The sequence below is a fragment of the Hylaeus anthracinus genome, unplaced genomic scaffold (genome assembly GCF_026225885.1).
Source record: "Hylaeus anthracinus isolate JK02 unplaced genomic scaffold, UHH_iyHylAnth1.0_haploid 11994, whole genome shotgun sequence".
Classification (NCBI taxonomy): Eukaryota; Metazoa; Arthropoda; class Insecta; order Hymenoptera; family Colletidae; genus Hylaeus; species Hylaeus anthracinus.
The window spans coordinates 2,076,596-2,089,793 of record NW_026534341.1 but is presented as its reverse complement, the minus strand read 5'-3'; the positions used below and the strand labels follow the sequence as shown (position 1 = coordinate 2,089,793).

General features: G+C 28.8%; 5 protein-coding genes across 10 annotated transcripts; 2 read left to right on the top strand and 3 right to left on the bottom strand.

Moving 5' to 3' along the window:
• Positions 1-86: 86 nt before the first annotated feature.
• LOC128888391 (peroxynitrite isomerase 2-like) lies at positions 87-1,769 on the bottom strand. The gene is made up of 3 exons (XM_054145202.1): positions 1,491-1,769; positions 390-772; positions 87-321 (listed from the first exon to the last, which is right to left on the bottom strand). The coding sequence occupies exons 1-3, from the start codon at positions 1,612-1,614 to the stop codon at positions 202-204; spliced, it is 627 nt and encodes a 208-aa protein (XP_054001177.1). The 5' UTR covers positions 1,615-1,769; the 3' UTR covers positions 87-201.
• Positions 1,770-2,207: 438 nt separating this feature from the next.
• LOC128888385 (katanin p60 ATPase-containing subunit A-like 1) lies at positions 2,208-5,189 on the top strand. 3 transcript variants are annotated; one of them, XM_054145193.1, is made up of 11 exons: positions 2,208-2,351; positions 2,822-3,090; positions 3,171-3,306; positions 3,424-3,568; positions 3,659-3,749; positions 3,824-3,945; positions 4,017-4,196; positions 4,320-4,462; positions 4,557-4,669; positions 4,751-4,877; positions 4,971-5,189. In XM_054145193.1, the coding sequence occupies exons 2-11, from the start codon at positions 2,823-2,825 to the stop codon at positions 5,167-5,169; spliced, it is 1,524 nt and encodes a 507-aa protein (XP_054001168.1). In that variant the 5' UTR covers positions 2,208-2,351; position 2,822; the 3' UTR covers positions 5,170-5,189. The 3 variants fall into 3 exon arrangements, with proteins under 3 accessions (XP_054001168.1, XP_054001169.1, XP_054001170.1); XM_054145194.1 differs by having other exon boundaries at positions 2,337-2,515; XM_054145195.1 differs by having other exon boundaries at positions 2,337-2,529.
• A 157-nt stretch (positions 5,190-5,346) lies between these two features.
• Positions 5,347-7,364, bottom strand: LOC128888392 (RNA-binding motif protein, X-linked 2-like). 4 transcript variants are annotated; one of them, XM_054145203.1, is made up of 5 exons: positions 6,934-7,238; positions 6,702-6,854; positions 6,464-6,593; positions 6,203-6,353; positions 5,347-5,749 (listed from the first exon to the last, which is right to left on the bottom strand). In XM_054145203.1, exons 1-4 carry the CDS (start codon positions 6,945-6,947, stop codon positions 6,231-6,233), a joined length of 420 nt encoding a protein of 139 aa, XP_054001178.1. In that variant the 5' UTR covers positions 6,948-7,238; the 3' UTR covers positions 5,347-5,749; positions 6,203-6,230. The 4 variants fall into 4 exon arrangements, with proteins under 4 accessions (XP_054001178.1, XP_054001180.1, XP_054001179.1 ...); XM_054145205.1 differs by lacking the exon at positions 5,347-5,749 and having other exon boundaries at positions 5,943-6,353; positions 6,934-7,122; positions 7,223-7,364; XM_054145204.1 differs by lacking the exon at positions 5,347-5,749 and having other exon boundaries at positions 5,943-6,353; positions 6,934-7,138; positions 7,223-7,335.
• A 15-nt stretch (positions 7,365-7,379) lies between these two features.
• Positions 7,380-11,021, top strand: LOC128888377 (exostosin-2). Its single transcript, XM_054145182.1, has 10 exons — positions 7,380-8,302; positions 8,370-8,576; positions 8,641-8,824; positions 8,925-9,064; positions 9,149-9,376; positions 9,452-9,630; positions 9,720-9,886; positions 9,950-10,093; positions 10,354-10,482; positions 10,550-11,021. The coding sequence occupies exons 1-10, from the start codon at positions 7,776-7,778 to the stop codon at positions 10,769-10,771; spliced, it is 2,127 nt and encodes a 708-aa protein (XP_054001157.1). The 5' UTR covers positions 7,380-7,775; the 3' UTR covers positions 10,772-11,021.
• On the bottom strand, positions 10,785-13,113 carry LOC128888387 (threonine aspartase 1). Its single transcript, XM_054145197.1, has 9 exons — positions 12,811-13,113; positions 12,655-12,722; positions 12,157-12,428; positions 11,997-12,076; positions 11,862-11,929; positions 11,671-11,787; positions 11,383-11,563; positions 11,111-11,262; positions 10,785-11,031 (listed from the first exon to the last, which is right to left on the bottom strand). Exons 1-9 carry the CDS (start codon positions 12,848-12,850, stop codon positions 10,939-10,941), a joined length of 1,071 nt encoding a protein of 356 aa, XP_054001172.1. The 5' UTR covers positions 12,851-13,113; the 3' UTR covers positions 10,785-10,938.
• Positions 13,114-13,198: the final 85 nt, after the last annotated feature.

Genomic DNA, 13,198 nt, shown 5'->3' with positions numbered 1-13,198 from the left:
ATAGATGATTTAATCAAGAGGTTTATAGGAAAAGCAATAACACCTAGTTAATCCCTTTTCACAATTCGAAATATTTGTATTCTAGATTCCATATAAAAAAGTATCTCTTTATTTTAGATCAAATTCAATTTGTTATTTACAGCAAATGGATGAAACCATTTAGCTACAATGTCCATCTTTGTTTGTTGTATTTTATAAAACCTAATAACATTTCTTAATATATTTTGCACACAAATGTTCCTGTAATTCTGGTGTTTTTGAAGTAGCCATGTACAATTTGTGTTGTAAGGAATCCCCAAGAAGTTGGAATTCTCTTTGCAGCTGTTGAAATAAAGAATAATTAGAAATATTTATATATTTATCAAATTACTTTTTTTAAATAATTATACCTCTGTTACTATAGTTGGCTTTCCTCCTTCTGTTGGCCTTTCAATACTGGTAGTTTTTAACTTAATAAGTGTGCCATTAACTACTCCTTCTTCAATGGTTGTTACACCAAAATTATGTGACAACATTAAGCATACTTTGTTTGTATCAGGAATTATTCTCAAAAAACCAACTTCAAAATGCAATGGGTTCTTTGTTTCTGAATGCCAACTTTGTGCAGTATAATTTAACATTGGTTGACCAACTGATTCAAAAGTAATTTCTTCGCAATATGTAAAAGGTTTAATTGTTGGATATTTACCAAATCCAGTGCTTTCAGTTTGCCATGTACCCATTAGCCATGCTAATGGCTTAAGTGCTTCATGCATTGGTAATCGATTCATATCTAATTAAAAAAAATGTTTATTCAAATAATTTTATATGTTTATAAAATAATTATAGGTAAAAATGTTAATTGGAATAAATATTTTATAGTATTAAATTATAAATTTATAAAAATACAACATTATAAATGATATGATTTATAGGTATTATTTCAACAATTTTTATGCTTTTATTTGTTCATATATTAATACTTCATTGCAGGACTGTCATAAAACACGTACACTGTATATAATAAATTAGTTTTGCATATAACCAAGTATAACCTCATGTACAGAATACTAGTACATAACATAATTATGCATGACAAAATATAAAGATAGATATACAATATAATTATGATGTTTCTTACTTTATAACTTTAACTAATCCAATTAGGCAAAATCCATGAAAGGAGTTTCTTTTAATTGAATTTTCTTAAATAGTGTGAATATCAACTTTCATATTATACTTTACATCGCGATACTAATTTTCTTAGTTAAACATGAATGTCTTAAGAAATTTAAATAATAGAAATACAACCATTAAATGTAAAATTCACATTGAATTCTCATAATTCTACAAATTTTAAAAAGACCGCAACTTCGAAAAATAATAATATGGTGACTGATGAACAAATTCGAGTAAATTATACCGCATTACCGCATATATTTGTGTATACGAGTGTATACTAGGTTTTTTTGTTTTTTTGATAGTTATACAGTAGCTCAATTCTCACATACCTAATTGCAAGTTAGCTAGACGGGCATGGCGCAATTCTTTCTGGCGGTTGCGCAAACGTAACATTTTTCGCCTTACAGACAATCGTCTTAGTCTTCCTTTTTTTGGCCTCCTTACCATTCCCATTTTGTTCACTTTTCAATAGTTCGTGCGTAGACCAGTCTAGAATGATTTGCGCTATTAACAAAGATAGAACATTTCAAATCGACGCTCTTTTGTTAAGTCCTTCCTGGTCCTTCCCCCAGTCCTGTGATGTCAGATTCTACTCCCAATCGCGCATGCGTACTGGTTTTAGCGTTAGTAAAGTACAGGGTGTCCCAAAAATGTTGTAACACCTTGAAAGGGGTGGTTCGGGAGGTGATTTGAAACAACTTTTTCCTTAGCGAAAATGTTGTACGAGGTTTCGTTATGGAAATATTAAGCGAAAACTCCGACCAATCAGAGCGTAGGCTACGCGCTAGGCGGCCGCTCCAACGGTATACGCGCGCTCTGATTGGTCGGGGTTTTTTGTTAATATCTGCTTAACGAAGTCTCGTACAACATTTTCGCTAAGGAAAAAGTTGTTTCAAATCACCTCCCGAACCACCCCTTTCAAGATGTTACAACATTTTTGGGACACCCTGTGTGTATCTAAAGCCTAGTACTCACTCACTTAATTGACCGCCGATTTCGGATCAGGCCTTATCGCCCTATCCTTGTTTCTCCTTCGATTGTTGTATCTCCCTCTCTATCGCAGCATCACTGGAGAGAAAAAGATCTATCTATCCTTGTCTGTGAACTTCCTATTTTTTCCGCAACTGTCACCGAAGTTAACTCGGAGTTTGGCTCTGGCCCTCTGGCAAGCAATTTATTTGTTATTTATGGTACAGAGTTATTACTACTCATTTTCAAATACATTTAATATTTGCAATCAATGATAATAATTAACGATTAATATTTGACACATTGTTTTATACAAAATAATTCGATTTATATTCATATGCATCATATGTGATGTCATAAACGTTTATATAAAAAAATCATCGCAGTAAGAAGTTACATGTAATTTCTGTTTACTAGTTGGAAAACTTGATTAGATACATAGAGTTTGAAATGTGCAATTTTATTTAAAAAAGTATACGTAATTATGTACTAGTAAAATTACGTTAAATAATTTTCTACTGTTTATTATAAGCTTATATGTTTTCATGTTAACAGATTAGTATGTCACTTTTTAATTATTAACTTTAAATTAATTTCAAAAGTTTCAAAATTGAAATCATTAATTTCTACGTGTCAATACTCTTTTCCATCTAATATATGCACACATATATAAATATACATATTTTCAAAGAATGATGGCAGTTTCAATCAATGAGATATGTGAAAATACCAAGTTGGCTCGGGAAATGGCATTAACTGGAAACTATGATACGTCTGGAGTTTACTATCAAAGTGTTGTACAGCAAATTCATAGATTACTTGCAAGCATTGTAGATGCTACACGAAAAGCCAAGTGGCAACTTGTTCAACATCAAATTGTTCAAGAATTTGAAAAAGTAAAGGCAACATCAAATACTCTACAGCTTTTTAAAGTAGAAACACACAGTGAAAGACTATTAGGTATTATTATCATTATTTATAGTAAATTTGTACCAAAAATATTTATGAGACTAAGATAATCAAATTTAAAACATATTTAGGTACTTCATGTTTATCATTTGAAGAACCTACGAGAGATCCAACTTTATGGAGCTATAATAATTCAGATACTTCTTGGAATCAACCTTTGGGGAGAGATCCAGATGTATGGCCACCTTTGACACCCATAGAACAAAAGTAAAGAAAATGTGTAGATACATTTTATGCTATTAATTGTAGAAAAACACTTTTAAATAGAGAATATTCATTATATTTTGTACCATCAAGTATTAATATAAAGAAATATATTTTTAGAAATATCAGACCACTGAAAAATCAACCAAAACAACAAAATCGTACAAATACACGAAAATCAGTTGTTACAGGAAAGAAATCAGATGCTAAAACAATTGTTAAGAAAGATGATAGAAAAGTGTTACGAAAAGAAGATATGAATAAAGTTAGTCTTAATTTTTACTACAAGCAATTTCATATACAATGTAATAGTCCTATAATGTATTAACATTAACGTTATTAATATTTTTTACAGGAAAAATCAGAAACTGAAAAGGTTGATGTAGAAGTAGAAGAACGGAAATTTGAACCATCTGGACATGATAAAGATCTAGTAGATTTGCTAGGTAATGTATGTGTTCATGTACATTGATAATTCTAAATTTAAATTGCTTATTCTGTGATTACATTAATATCATAGAGAGAGATATTGTTCAAAAAAATCCAAACATTCATTGGGATGACATAGCTGATTTGCATGAAGCAAAACGACTATTAGAAGAAGCTGTTGTACTTCCAATGTGGATGCCAGATTTCTTTAAAGTATGTATACAGGTATTTTGTTCAAATTCGTATCATTGCATCACTTTATATAATATATACTGTATCTTAAGGGAATTCGTCGTCCTTGGAAAGGAGTACTTATGGTTGGACCTCCAGGTACTGGAAAAACAATGCTTGCAAAAGCAGTAGCCACAGAATGTGGAACAACATTCTTCAATGTATCATCTTCTACTCTAACTTCAAAATATAGAGGAGAGTCAGAAAAACTTGTTCGTCTTCTTTTTGAAATGGTAATTTCAATTAACAGCAGTTAATGTAATGTTACAAGTAATGTTTTGAAAAATATATAGTAAATTAATTTTTATGTAACATTATTTTTCTTCATGTTTTAACATATATATTTATCCACACAGGCTAGATTTTATGCACCTAGTACAATCTTCATTGATGAAATCGACTCCCTATGCTCTAGAAGAGGATCTGAATCTGAACATGAAGCTTCTCGACGAGTAAAGTCAGAACTTCTTGTTCAAATGGATGGCATAAGCTCAAACAGGTAACAGTGTGGTATATACTTAATAAGTTAATTACCTGTTCCAAAAATAATATTTGATTATACCAATTAAGGACAAATAAAACTATTTTTTCAGTGAAGACCCAAGTAAAGTCGTAATGGTACTGGCAGCAACAAATTTTCCATGGGACATTGATGAAGCTCTTCGAAGACGATTGGAAAAACGTATTTACATTCCACTACCAAATCGTATGTACTACGATATTTTGATTGTAAAGTTTTTATTTTATATTATATTTAATTTTTTAATGCTCGTGTATGTATTCACAGATGAAGGTAGAGAGGCATTATTAAAAATTAACCTTCGCGAAGTAAAAGTAGATACATCTGTAAATTTAGCAGATATCGCAAAAAAGTTGGAAGGTTATTCTGGTGCAGATATTACAAACGTTTGCAGGCAAGTAAACTAACAGACACAGTTTACCATGTATTTACTTACACACAATTTCTAATTTCTAAATATATATAAATTTATATGTATTCTATACAGAGATGCGTCTATGATGTCGATGCGAAAGAAAATTGCAGGTTTAAAACCTGATCAAATCAGACAACTACCAAAAGAAGAATTGGATTTACCTGTATCCGCTGCGGACTTTGATGAAGCTGTCGAGAGATGTAATAAAAGTGTTTCTCAAGAAGATTTAGAAAAATATGAAAAATGGATGAGTGAATTCGGATCATCTTGATATCATTCTGTCCAAAAAATCTAATAATTTCAAAGAACTCATTTACCAGATTAAAATCGTTTAAATTTTTATTTATCAATATTGATAAAAGATGCAAATTTTAATAAAAGTGATAAACTTTAATTAATGATATTTTAAATGCCATTTTTCATTGTATTGTTACATAATTTATTAAACGTTGAAGTTAAAATAATTTAACAACTGATTCGATGCGCTACTAACGATAAACTATTTTATTGTTTTATATAAAGTTATGCGAAAATTAATGACAAATTTTTCATAGTGTATCCTACAACAAGAAATGATCAAACTACAATTTCAGCTATTTACATTGTGCTTTTTTATAAAGAAAAACTTGTTCTTATTTTAATAACTGATTCGCTGGACTACAAAAGTTTTAAAAGAATCTTTTTGAAAATTATCCAATGTAATATGTATGAAGTACTGCCAGAGTTATATAATACTAGAATATATTTTTTTTTAAATAGGAAGTACTATTATTATAGCCTACATTTTATTAACATTTTGTATGCATAATTATCCACTTCAAAATTAATTTTAATAGTTATATGTCATAAACCTGAAAAGTTAAAAATGTTTAATTTTAAATGTGAAATATGTCTATTTTAATCATATTTATTATTTTGAGCAAATCAAAGGATAAACTATGTAAAATTTATAAAATATACAAAGTATTAAAGGAATTAATTTCATGTATGAATATTAAAATGAAATGTAGAATAAATAAAAGTGATTAATGATATGGAGTCCAGTACAAGTCATAAAATACATATTTTATTTTTAAATATATTTGTTTGGTTTTATGTGATACCTATATTCTACTTTATAATAGATGCTCAACACTTTGAGGAGTGATTAAATTTGTTTTCAAATTCAAATGCAATTTTTTCATTCTTGATTTCAACCTTATTTTGTTATGTATAATTATTCCTCCAAGTTTGAATACCTATTGTTAAACACCTTGTATATTTTATACAAATTTGATTTATATGAAACAATGATTCTTTATTACACATAAAAAATAGTGATGTTATTAATAATTAAAAATGTTTTGGAGCACAGCCTTCTTTTCTCAGTCGTTTAGTCTCTTCATCAATATTCTTTGAATCTTTTGGTGCTTTATAGTTTGCTACATGGTCTACTCGTATTGTTCTACCTAAAATCTGAGGAATGTAATTATCATAACAATTACTCCATACATTTTTACAAATCGTGAAATTTTTAATATAATTAAAATAATTTAGTAAAACTGATAAGTAACAAATGTTCATACCTTAATGCCATTAAAATTATCAACAGCTAATACAGTACTTCTTTGGTCCTCGTAACACAAAAAACCATATCCTTTTTGTTTCCCTGTATCTTTGTCCCTAATTAAATTTATATTTACCACTTCTCCATGCCTATAATAATATAATAGTATAACTAATATTTTCTGAATAAATCTATGTTCTTATATAATGACTTACATATTGGATATTAGATTGAATAAATATTTTGGCTGAACTTACTGGGAAAATATGGTTATAATGTCACCTTCTGTTAAATCATATGGTAAACCACCAACAAAAATCCAAGCACTATCTTTGTATTGGTTATGCCAAGATGTTTTTCTGTTACCATATAATTCTTGTTCTCCAAGTTTTTGTATATTTTTTACATTTCTGAAAATATTGTACACAATTAACATTCTTCTTCACAATTACATTATTTACATTTTACAAACAAAACAGAAGCACTTACGTTAAGGGATTCATTATATGTTATATATGTAATGAAAGAACAGTACGTAACAATATCTGAAGGATATTAAAAAGTATTACTCTGAAATTTCCAAATTCTAAGTTACTTCTATATAATTTACTGTGTTCAATCCGAATATGGAAAAATTTGATATAACACTGAACTGAAATTTAACCTCTCTTCACTGTTCTGAAATGACGAAATTCTAAATCACTTCTATTTATATACTTTATTGTATCCAAATGTGGACAAATTTGTTGTTAGATCTAACATTGAAATGAAACTTAACCTCTTTAGAACACTAAATTTAGTATGAATTTGACATATTTCTTGTCAAATAGTTCCACCGACGTGAACTTGTATGCAGCACCATTCAGCTTTTCATTCAGCATTGTATTATCAATCGTGAATTCGTGACCAATTGATTGGTCCAATCGTGATGATACGAACACCTGTAAACATACGATTCATCTAATCTTTTATTTTTCAATAATTAAAAAAATTGAATACTGTAAACTATAAATGATATCTCCACACGAGTAATGTATTGATCTATTAAAACTAGAAATAGTGATCAAATAAAAATAAATTGGTATATCAAAATATAACCTAAAAATGGTTGAGATTAATGAGAACGAGAGAATATATTTATGTATATACATGCACACAAACAGACTGAAGAAATAAATAAATAAAGACAGTGTTGCTATTTTAATGAAACGAATTTAATTACTTTATACATAAACGTGTCGTGCTTTCTGTGCATTTTCATATTTTTTAATGTACAATTAAAATAAGTGACACATAATTGTGTCAACACATATGAAATAAAAAGAGTGAACATGGTACTAATAACAAGAATGTCCCATAAAACAAATAGAATCTCATACCATTATCACAATGTTTTTGTGATATGTTTGTTAATATTTACATTTTTCATTATTTTAATTGCAACATACCATATTTTCAAATTTGGAAACACACAAAAACATTCTGTACATAATACCATATCTCTCAATGACTTAAATTCTTTGCATGTACAAATGTTGGATGCAGATTCTCTGATAGCAGATATTACAAATTACTCTTGTACATATTTTGGTTGTTTTAATGTTTATCGTTGCGGTAGTCAAGGAAATAAACTTTTAGTATATGTTTATCCACCAAAAATATATGTGGATGCTTCAGAAAGACCTATAACAAGTCAAATGACAAAAGAATTTTATCAAATTTTAAGTACCATCATCTCAAGTAAATTTTACACACCTAATCCATATGAAGCTTGTATTTTTATTCCTTCAATTGATACATTAAATCAGAACCGATTGAAGTTGCATGAAGTATCACAAGCTCTGAAGGCCTTGCCATTGTGCGTCTCATTTAATTATATATTATCTTTAAAAAAATATGTTTGCTATAACTTTTATGAATTTCAGTTGGAATAATGGAGAAAATCATCTTATATTTAATATGGTACCTGGAAGTGTGCCAGATTATAGTACAATCATTGATGTACCCATTGGAAAGGCAATGATTGCAGGTGCAGGAATGTCATCATTAACTTATAGATTTGGTTTTGATATTAGTTTACCAGTATATAGTTCTCTTACAAACAATTTTAAACCATATTTTAATAATACAAGGTAATGCATATAATATTCTTTTATTTGTTCGTAGTATCTCATCTTATTAACTATATTTTTTTAGGATGTGGTTAGTTATTTCATCTCAGATTAATATTAATTCTGCTTTTGAGCAAGATTTAATGGAAATTAAGTCTATATCGCCAAAAGATCTTTTAATATTAGGTCCATGTTTACATTATACCTCTATGAATACTACAGTTCGATGTACAGGTGAAGATGTTTATAAATATCCCAGCGTACTTCAAGTATGTAGTACATAAAATATTAAAGGAGTAGTATAACAGCATAATCGTAAATATATAGCACAAGATGAAGTTTATTATATTATATTATTATTATTTTTAGACAGCAACATTTTGTCTAGTGATTCGTGGTGCAAGACTTGGTCAGAGTACACTTCTAGAATGTATGGCAGCAGGTAGTATACCTGTAATTATAGCTGATTCTCTTATAATGCCTTTTTATGGTGTGATTGATTGGACCAGGTAAAAATCAATTGTGTTATTGGTTGTCACATAGAATAAGAACACTTCAATAAGTTATATCTAATAAACCTATTTTTTATCAAGGGCTGCTATATTTATACGCGAAGTAGATGTTCTGACAATGATACCCGTTTTGAAAAAAGTATCTCAACAACGAATTACAGAACTTAGAGAACAAGGAGCATGGCTTTATGAGAAATATTTTCAATCTATGGAAAAAATAACATTAACTACACTAGAAATACTTACAGATCGTGTATTTCCGCATTTAGCTAAAAACTATATGTTTTGGAACGTACCACCACACAAGGAAAGTATAAATTATAATAGTTAATAAAATATTAATACATTTAAACAAACAATTAATTTTATGTTATACATATAGGATACTACATCACCACTTTATTTACCTGCAACTGCACCAAAAACTCGAGGGTTTACTGCAGTAATTCTAACGTATGATAGATTGGAATTGTTGTTTCTCTTGATCAATAAACTTGTTAAAGTACCAAGTTTGTCTAAAGTTCTGGTAATATGGAACAATCAACATAAAGATCCACCACACTGTAAGTTTAAATTTTGAATATACTGTACCATTCGATAAATGTTCAAATAATGAAACAACAAACACATTTAAAAAAATTGTATACTATAGCATCTAAATGGCCAAAGTTGAATAAACCATTAAAAATTATACAAACAAAAGAAAATAAATTATCTAACAGATTTTATCCTTATGATGAAATTGAAACTGAAGCAGTCTTATCGATAGATGATGATATTATAATGTTGACTGCCGATGAAGTAGAATTTGCTTACGAGGTTTGTTCATAATAATTATATATATAAAAACTCAGAAAACATGTGAAAAAGAAATATTTATAGGTTTGGAGGGAGTTCCCAGATCGAATAGTTGGTTTTCCTTCTCGAATTCACATATGGGATAATGGAACTAATTGTTGGAAATATGAAAGTGAATGGACTAATAGCATTTCTATGGTTTTAACTGGAGCTGCATTTCATCATAAAGTAATCAAATGTAGCATACGTTACTACTTAAGAAACTTTAATGTCTAATGTATTCTCATTTCAGGCCTTAGAACACAGTCCATCAACTCCTGAATACTAGTCCTTTCCTGAAAATTACACTTTGTACTCCTAAAAAATGTTATGTTATTACTTAATATCCTTCTTACAAGCATCTTGATAAAAATGAAGTATAATATTTTTTATTTTTTATTTATAATGAAATATAATAAATTATGTTATTATACTTATTAATATTTCAGTATTGGAATTATATGTATATTACTGCTATGCCAGGTGATATAAGAGAATGGGTTGATGAACATATGAATTGTGAAGATATAGCTATGAACTTTTTAGTAGCAAATATTACAGGAAAAGCACCAATAAAGGTATGTTTATCAAAATTCCTTTTAAATATTTAATACATTTAATATCGAACAATCATTTTTGTAATAGGTAACACCGAAAAAGAAATTTCGATGTCCAGAATGTACGAACACCGAAATGCTTTCGGCAGATTTAACGCATATGATGGAACGTACGCAATGCATAAACCGATTCTCTTCAATTTACGGATCTATGCCACTACAATCAGTCGAATTTCGCGCAGATCCAGTTTTGTTCAAAGATATATTTCCTGAAAAGCTCAAGAGGTTTAATGATATTGGAAGTTTATAAATATTTTTATTCCGATGTTACAGTTATTTAATAAGAAATTTTCATTTCTAAGTTCATGTACATAAAGAATTATTAATATAAAATTCAGAGTCTTTTCTTCCACACTCCTTATATCTTTGTCCAATCTTGGTGAAATTTCTTTTAGTTGTATGTTATTAACACTATTTTCAACTATCAATATTGTCACCAATTTTAAAACATATTCCTTCAACCACTGCTTTTTTTCCAACTTCGTGAGATGGCAGAATGGACATGTGACTCTGAAGACGTAAAAATGAATGTAATATGTAATAAATATTGTTTATATTTTTTTGATCTATAAAACCAAGAAAAACATACCACTGGTGTTTGTTCGCTAGAATTCATATAGCCTATTATCATTGAATTGGCTGAGTGGCTCCATAAGAAATCTCCTAATCCTTCCTGTGCTGCGTATCGTATAGCAATAACACCTCCCAGTTTCTGTTCAAGTCCGCATAGAAATTTTGACTCTAAAAAAAGGATAATCTTTATCAATCTACATTAGTACATTTTATTAATCACATTATATATTGAAATAAAGAAAACTTTTCACATTGAAAAATAATAATAAAGTGATTACGGGTTCTCACCGATAAAATCAACTTTCATAGCGGTATGCAAACTGGTAGTGGGACAAGGACTATCTGAAATAGCTTCTGCAACTGTTCGCGCTAATGAAGTCCGAATCAAGTGTTCTCCACAACCTGATGTACATGTTCCTATTGAATATTTATCTTTGTATGCCCAAGCACCACATCCCCATACACCAGCCTTGAAATTAGATATCAATATAATTATCTTATCTTTTTCAATAAAATATAAATGAATGAGACTTGTAAGAAGTAATAAACAATCATGGTATTTAAAAAATATCGTACCTGTCCTACTCTTCCTGGGTATTTTAAAATTATGCCACCACTGGAACAAGCTGCAGCAATATTTCCTTGTTTATCAACACATACTGCACCAACTGTATCCATTCTTTTTTTAACACACTATATTTTTAATTATTGTAAAGCTGTATTACTATTAGAGTGGTTCATAAAAATATGAATAAAAAATCACTTACATTGTAAACTTCTATGTTAGAATCTTCCACTTTCCTTTTATAGTGTTTATATAACTTCTGAGCTTTCACTAAAATGTCAATGAATAAATGTAATTAAAAATTTCTCTATGTTGCATATAATTTTATTTCATTTACTTGAAATTAATTGATCTGGAGGTAAAGTTTGTATTCCCATTTCTTGTGCCCATACATGTGCTCCATTCCCAACTAGAAAACTAATATATGGTATAATTATAAGCAGTTGTTTTATTAGTTTTAATACAATCATATTATAGTTTTAAACATAACAATTTACCTTGGTGGAATTCTACCACATGCAATTTTAATCGATTGTTGTTCACAAAGACGTTTTGCTAATAAAACAGGATTTTTTATTCCACTAACTGCACCAACTGCTCCAAATTGTAATGTTGTACCATCCATAACACTGGCATCGCATTCTACTGTTCCTTCTAAAGTAAGATTAGAGCCAAACCCAGCATTTGTTAATGGAGAATTTTCTAATATAGTCACTGTTTCCACTACTGTATCTAATGTACTTCCTCCACATTTTAAATTTTGTATTCCCTATGATAATATTTATATTTGGTTAAACAAACTTTTACAATTTTATCCATCGTTCCCATTATATAAGAACCATGAATGTAAAAGTTTTCACTAAAGCAATGTTAAATAATAATGACTGTATATATTTAACCTTGATTTTTTAATTCGAATTTTAGAACTAATTAAATTACACATTCATGGTTTCAGCACAAAGGGTGTAATACGCATAAAAACAAATACAGCTTACTACTTTGCATGCTTGGCGACATAATTTCTGATATTTTTCCTTAAGAGTTTCCGAATGTCGTCCTGCTCCTAATAAAATGTACAATCAACAATTATGATATTAATAATTATTCTATTGTTGAAATAATACGAAACTTCATGAAAATTAATAACATACCCACATGCACAGCAATAAACCCTTGATTAGCATCACTCATTAGATCAAATTATTGTTTACTTTTATTGAATTTGTATAATTTTTATGTATACATAATAAAAATATCGTTGCGTTCGAAATTTCTTTATCGATTAGAAATGTACAATTGTTACCCATTCCAATGTGAAACTGTAAAATTCGATTACAATTCTAAATTTTCTTATTTTTATATTTTAATAATGTGTATATCAATCTTATTGCTATCGTTATAATATTCAATAAGTTACAAACATTACAAACAACAACAAAATGTATCCAAATTCCACATACAAAGATGTTAAAATTTTCTATGGAATACGAAATATGTTCAAAAACGCATGCGTACTACATTTGTTACCCGCCACATATA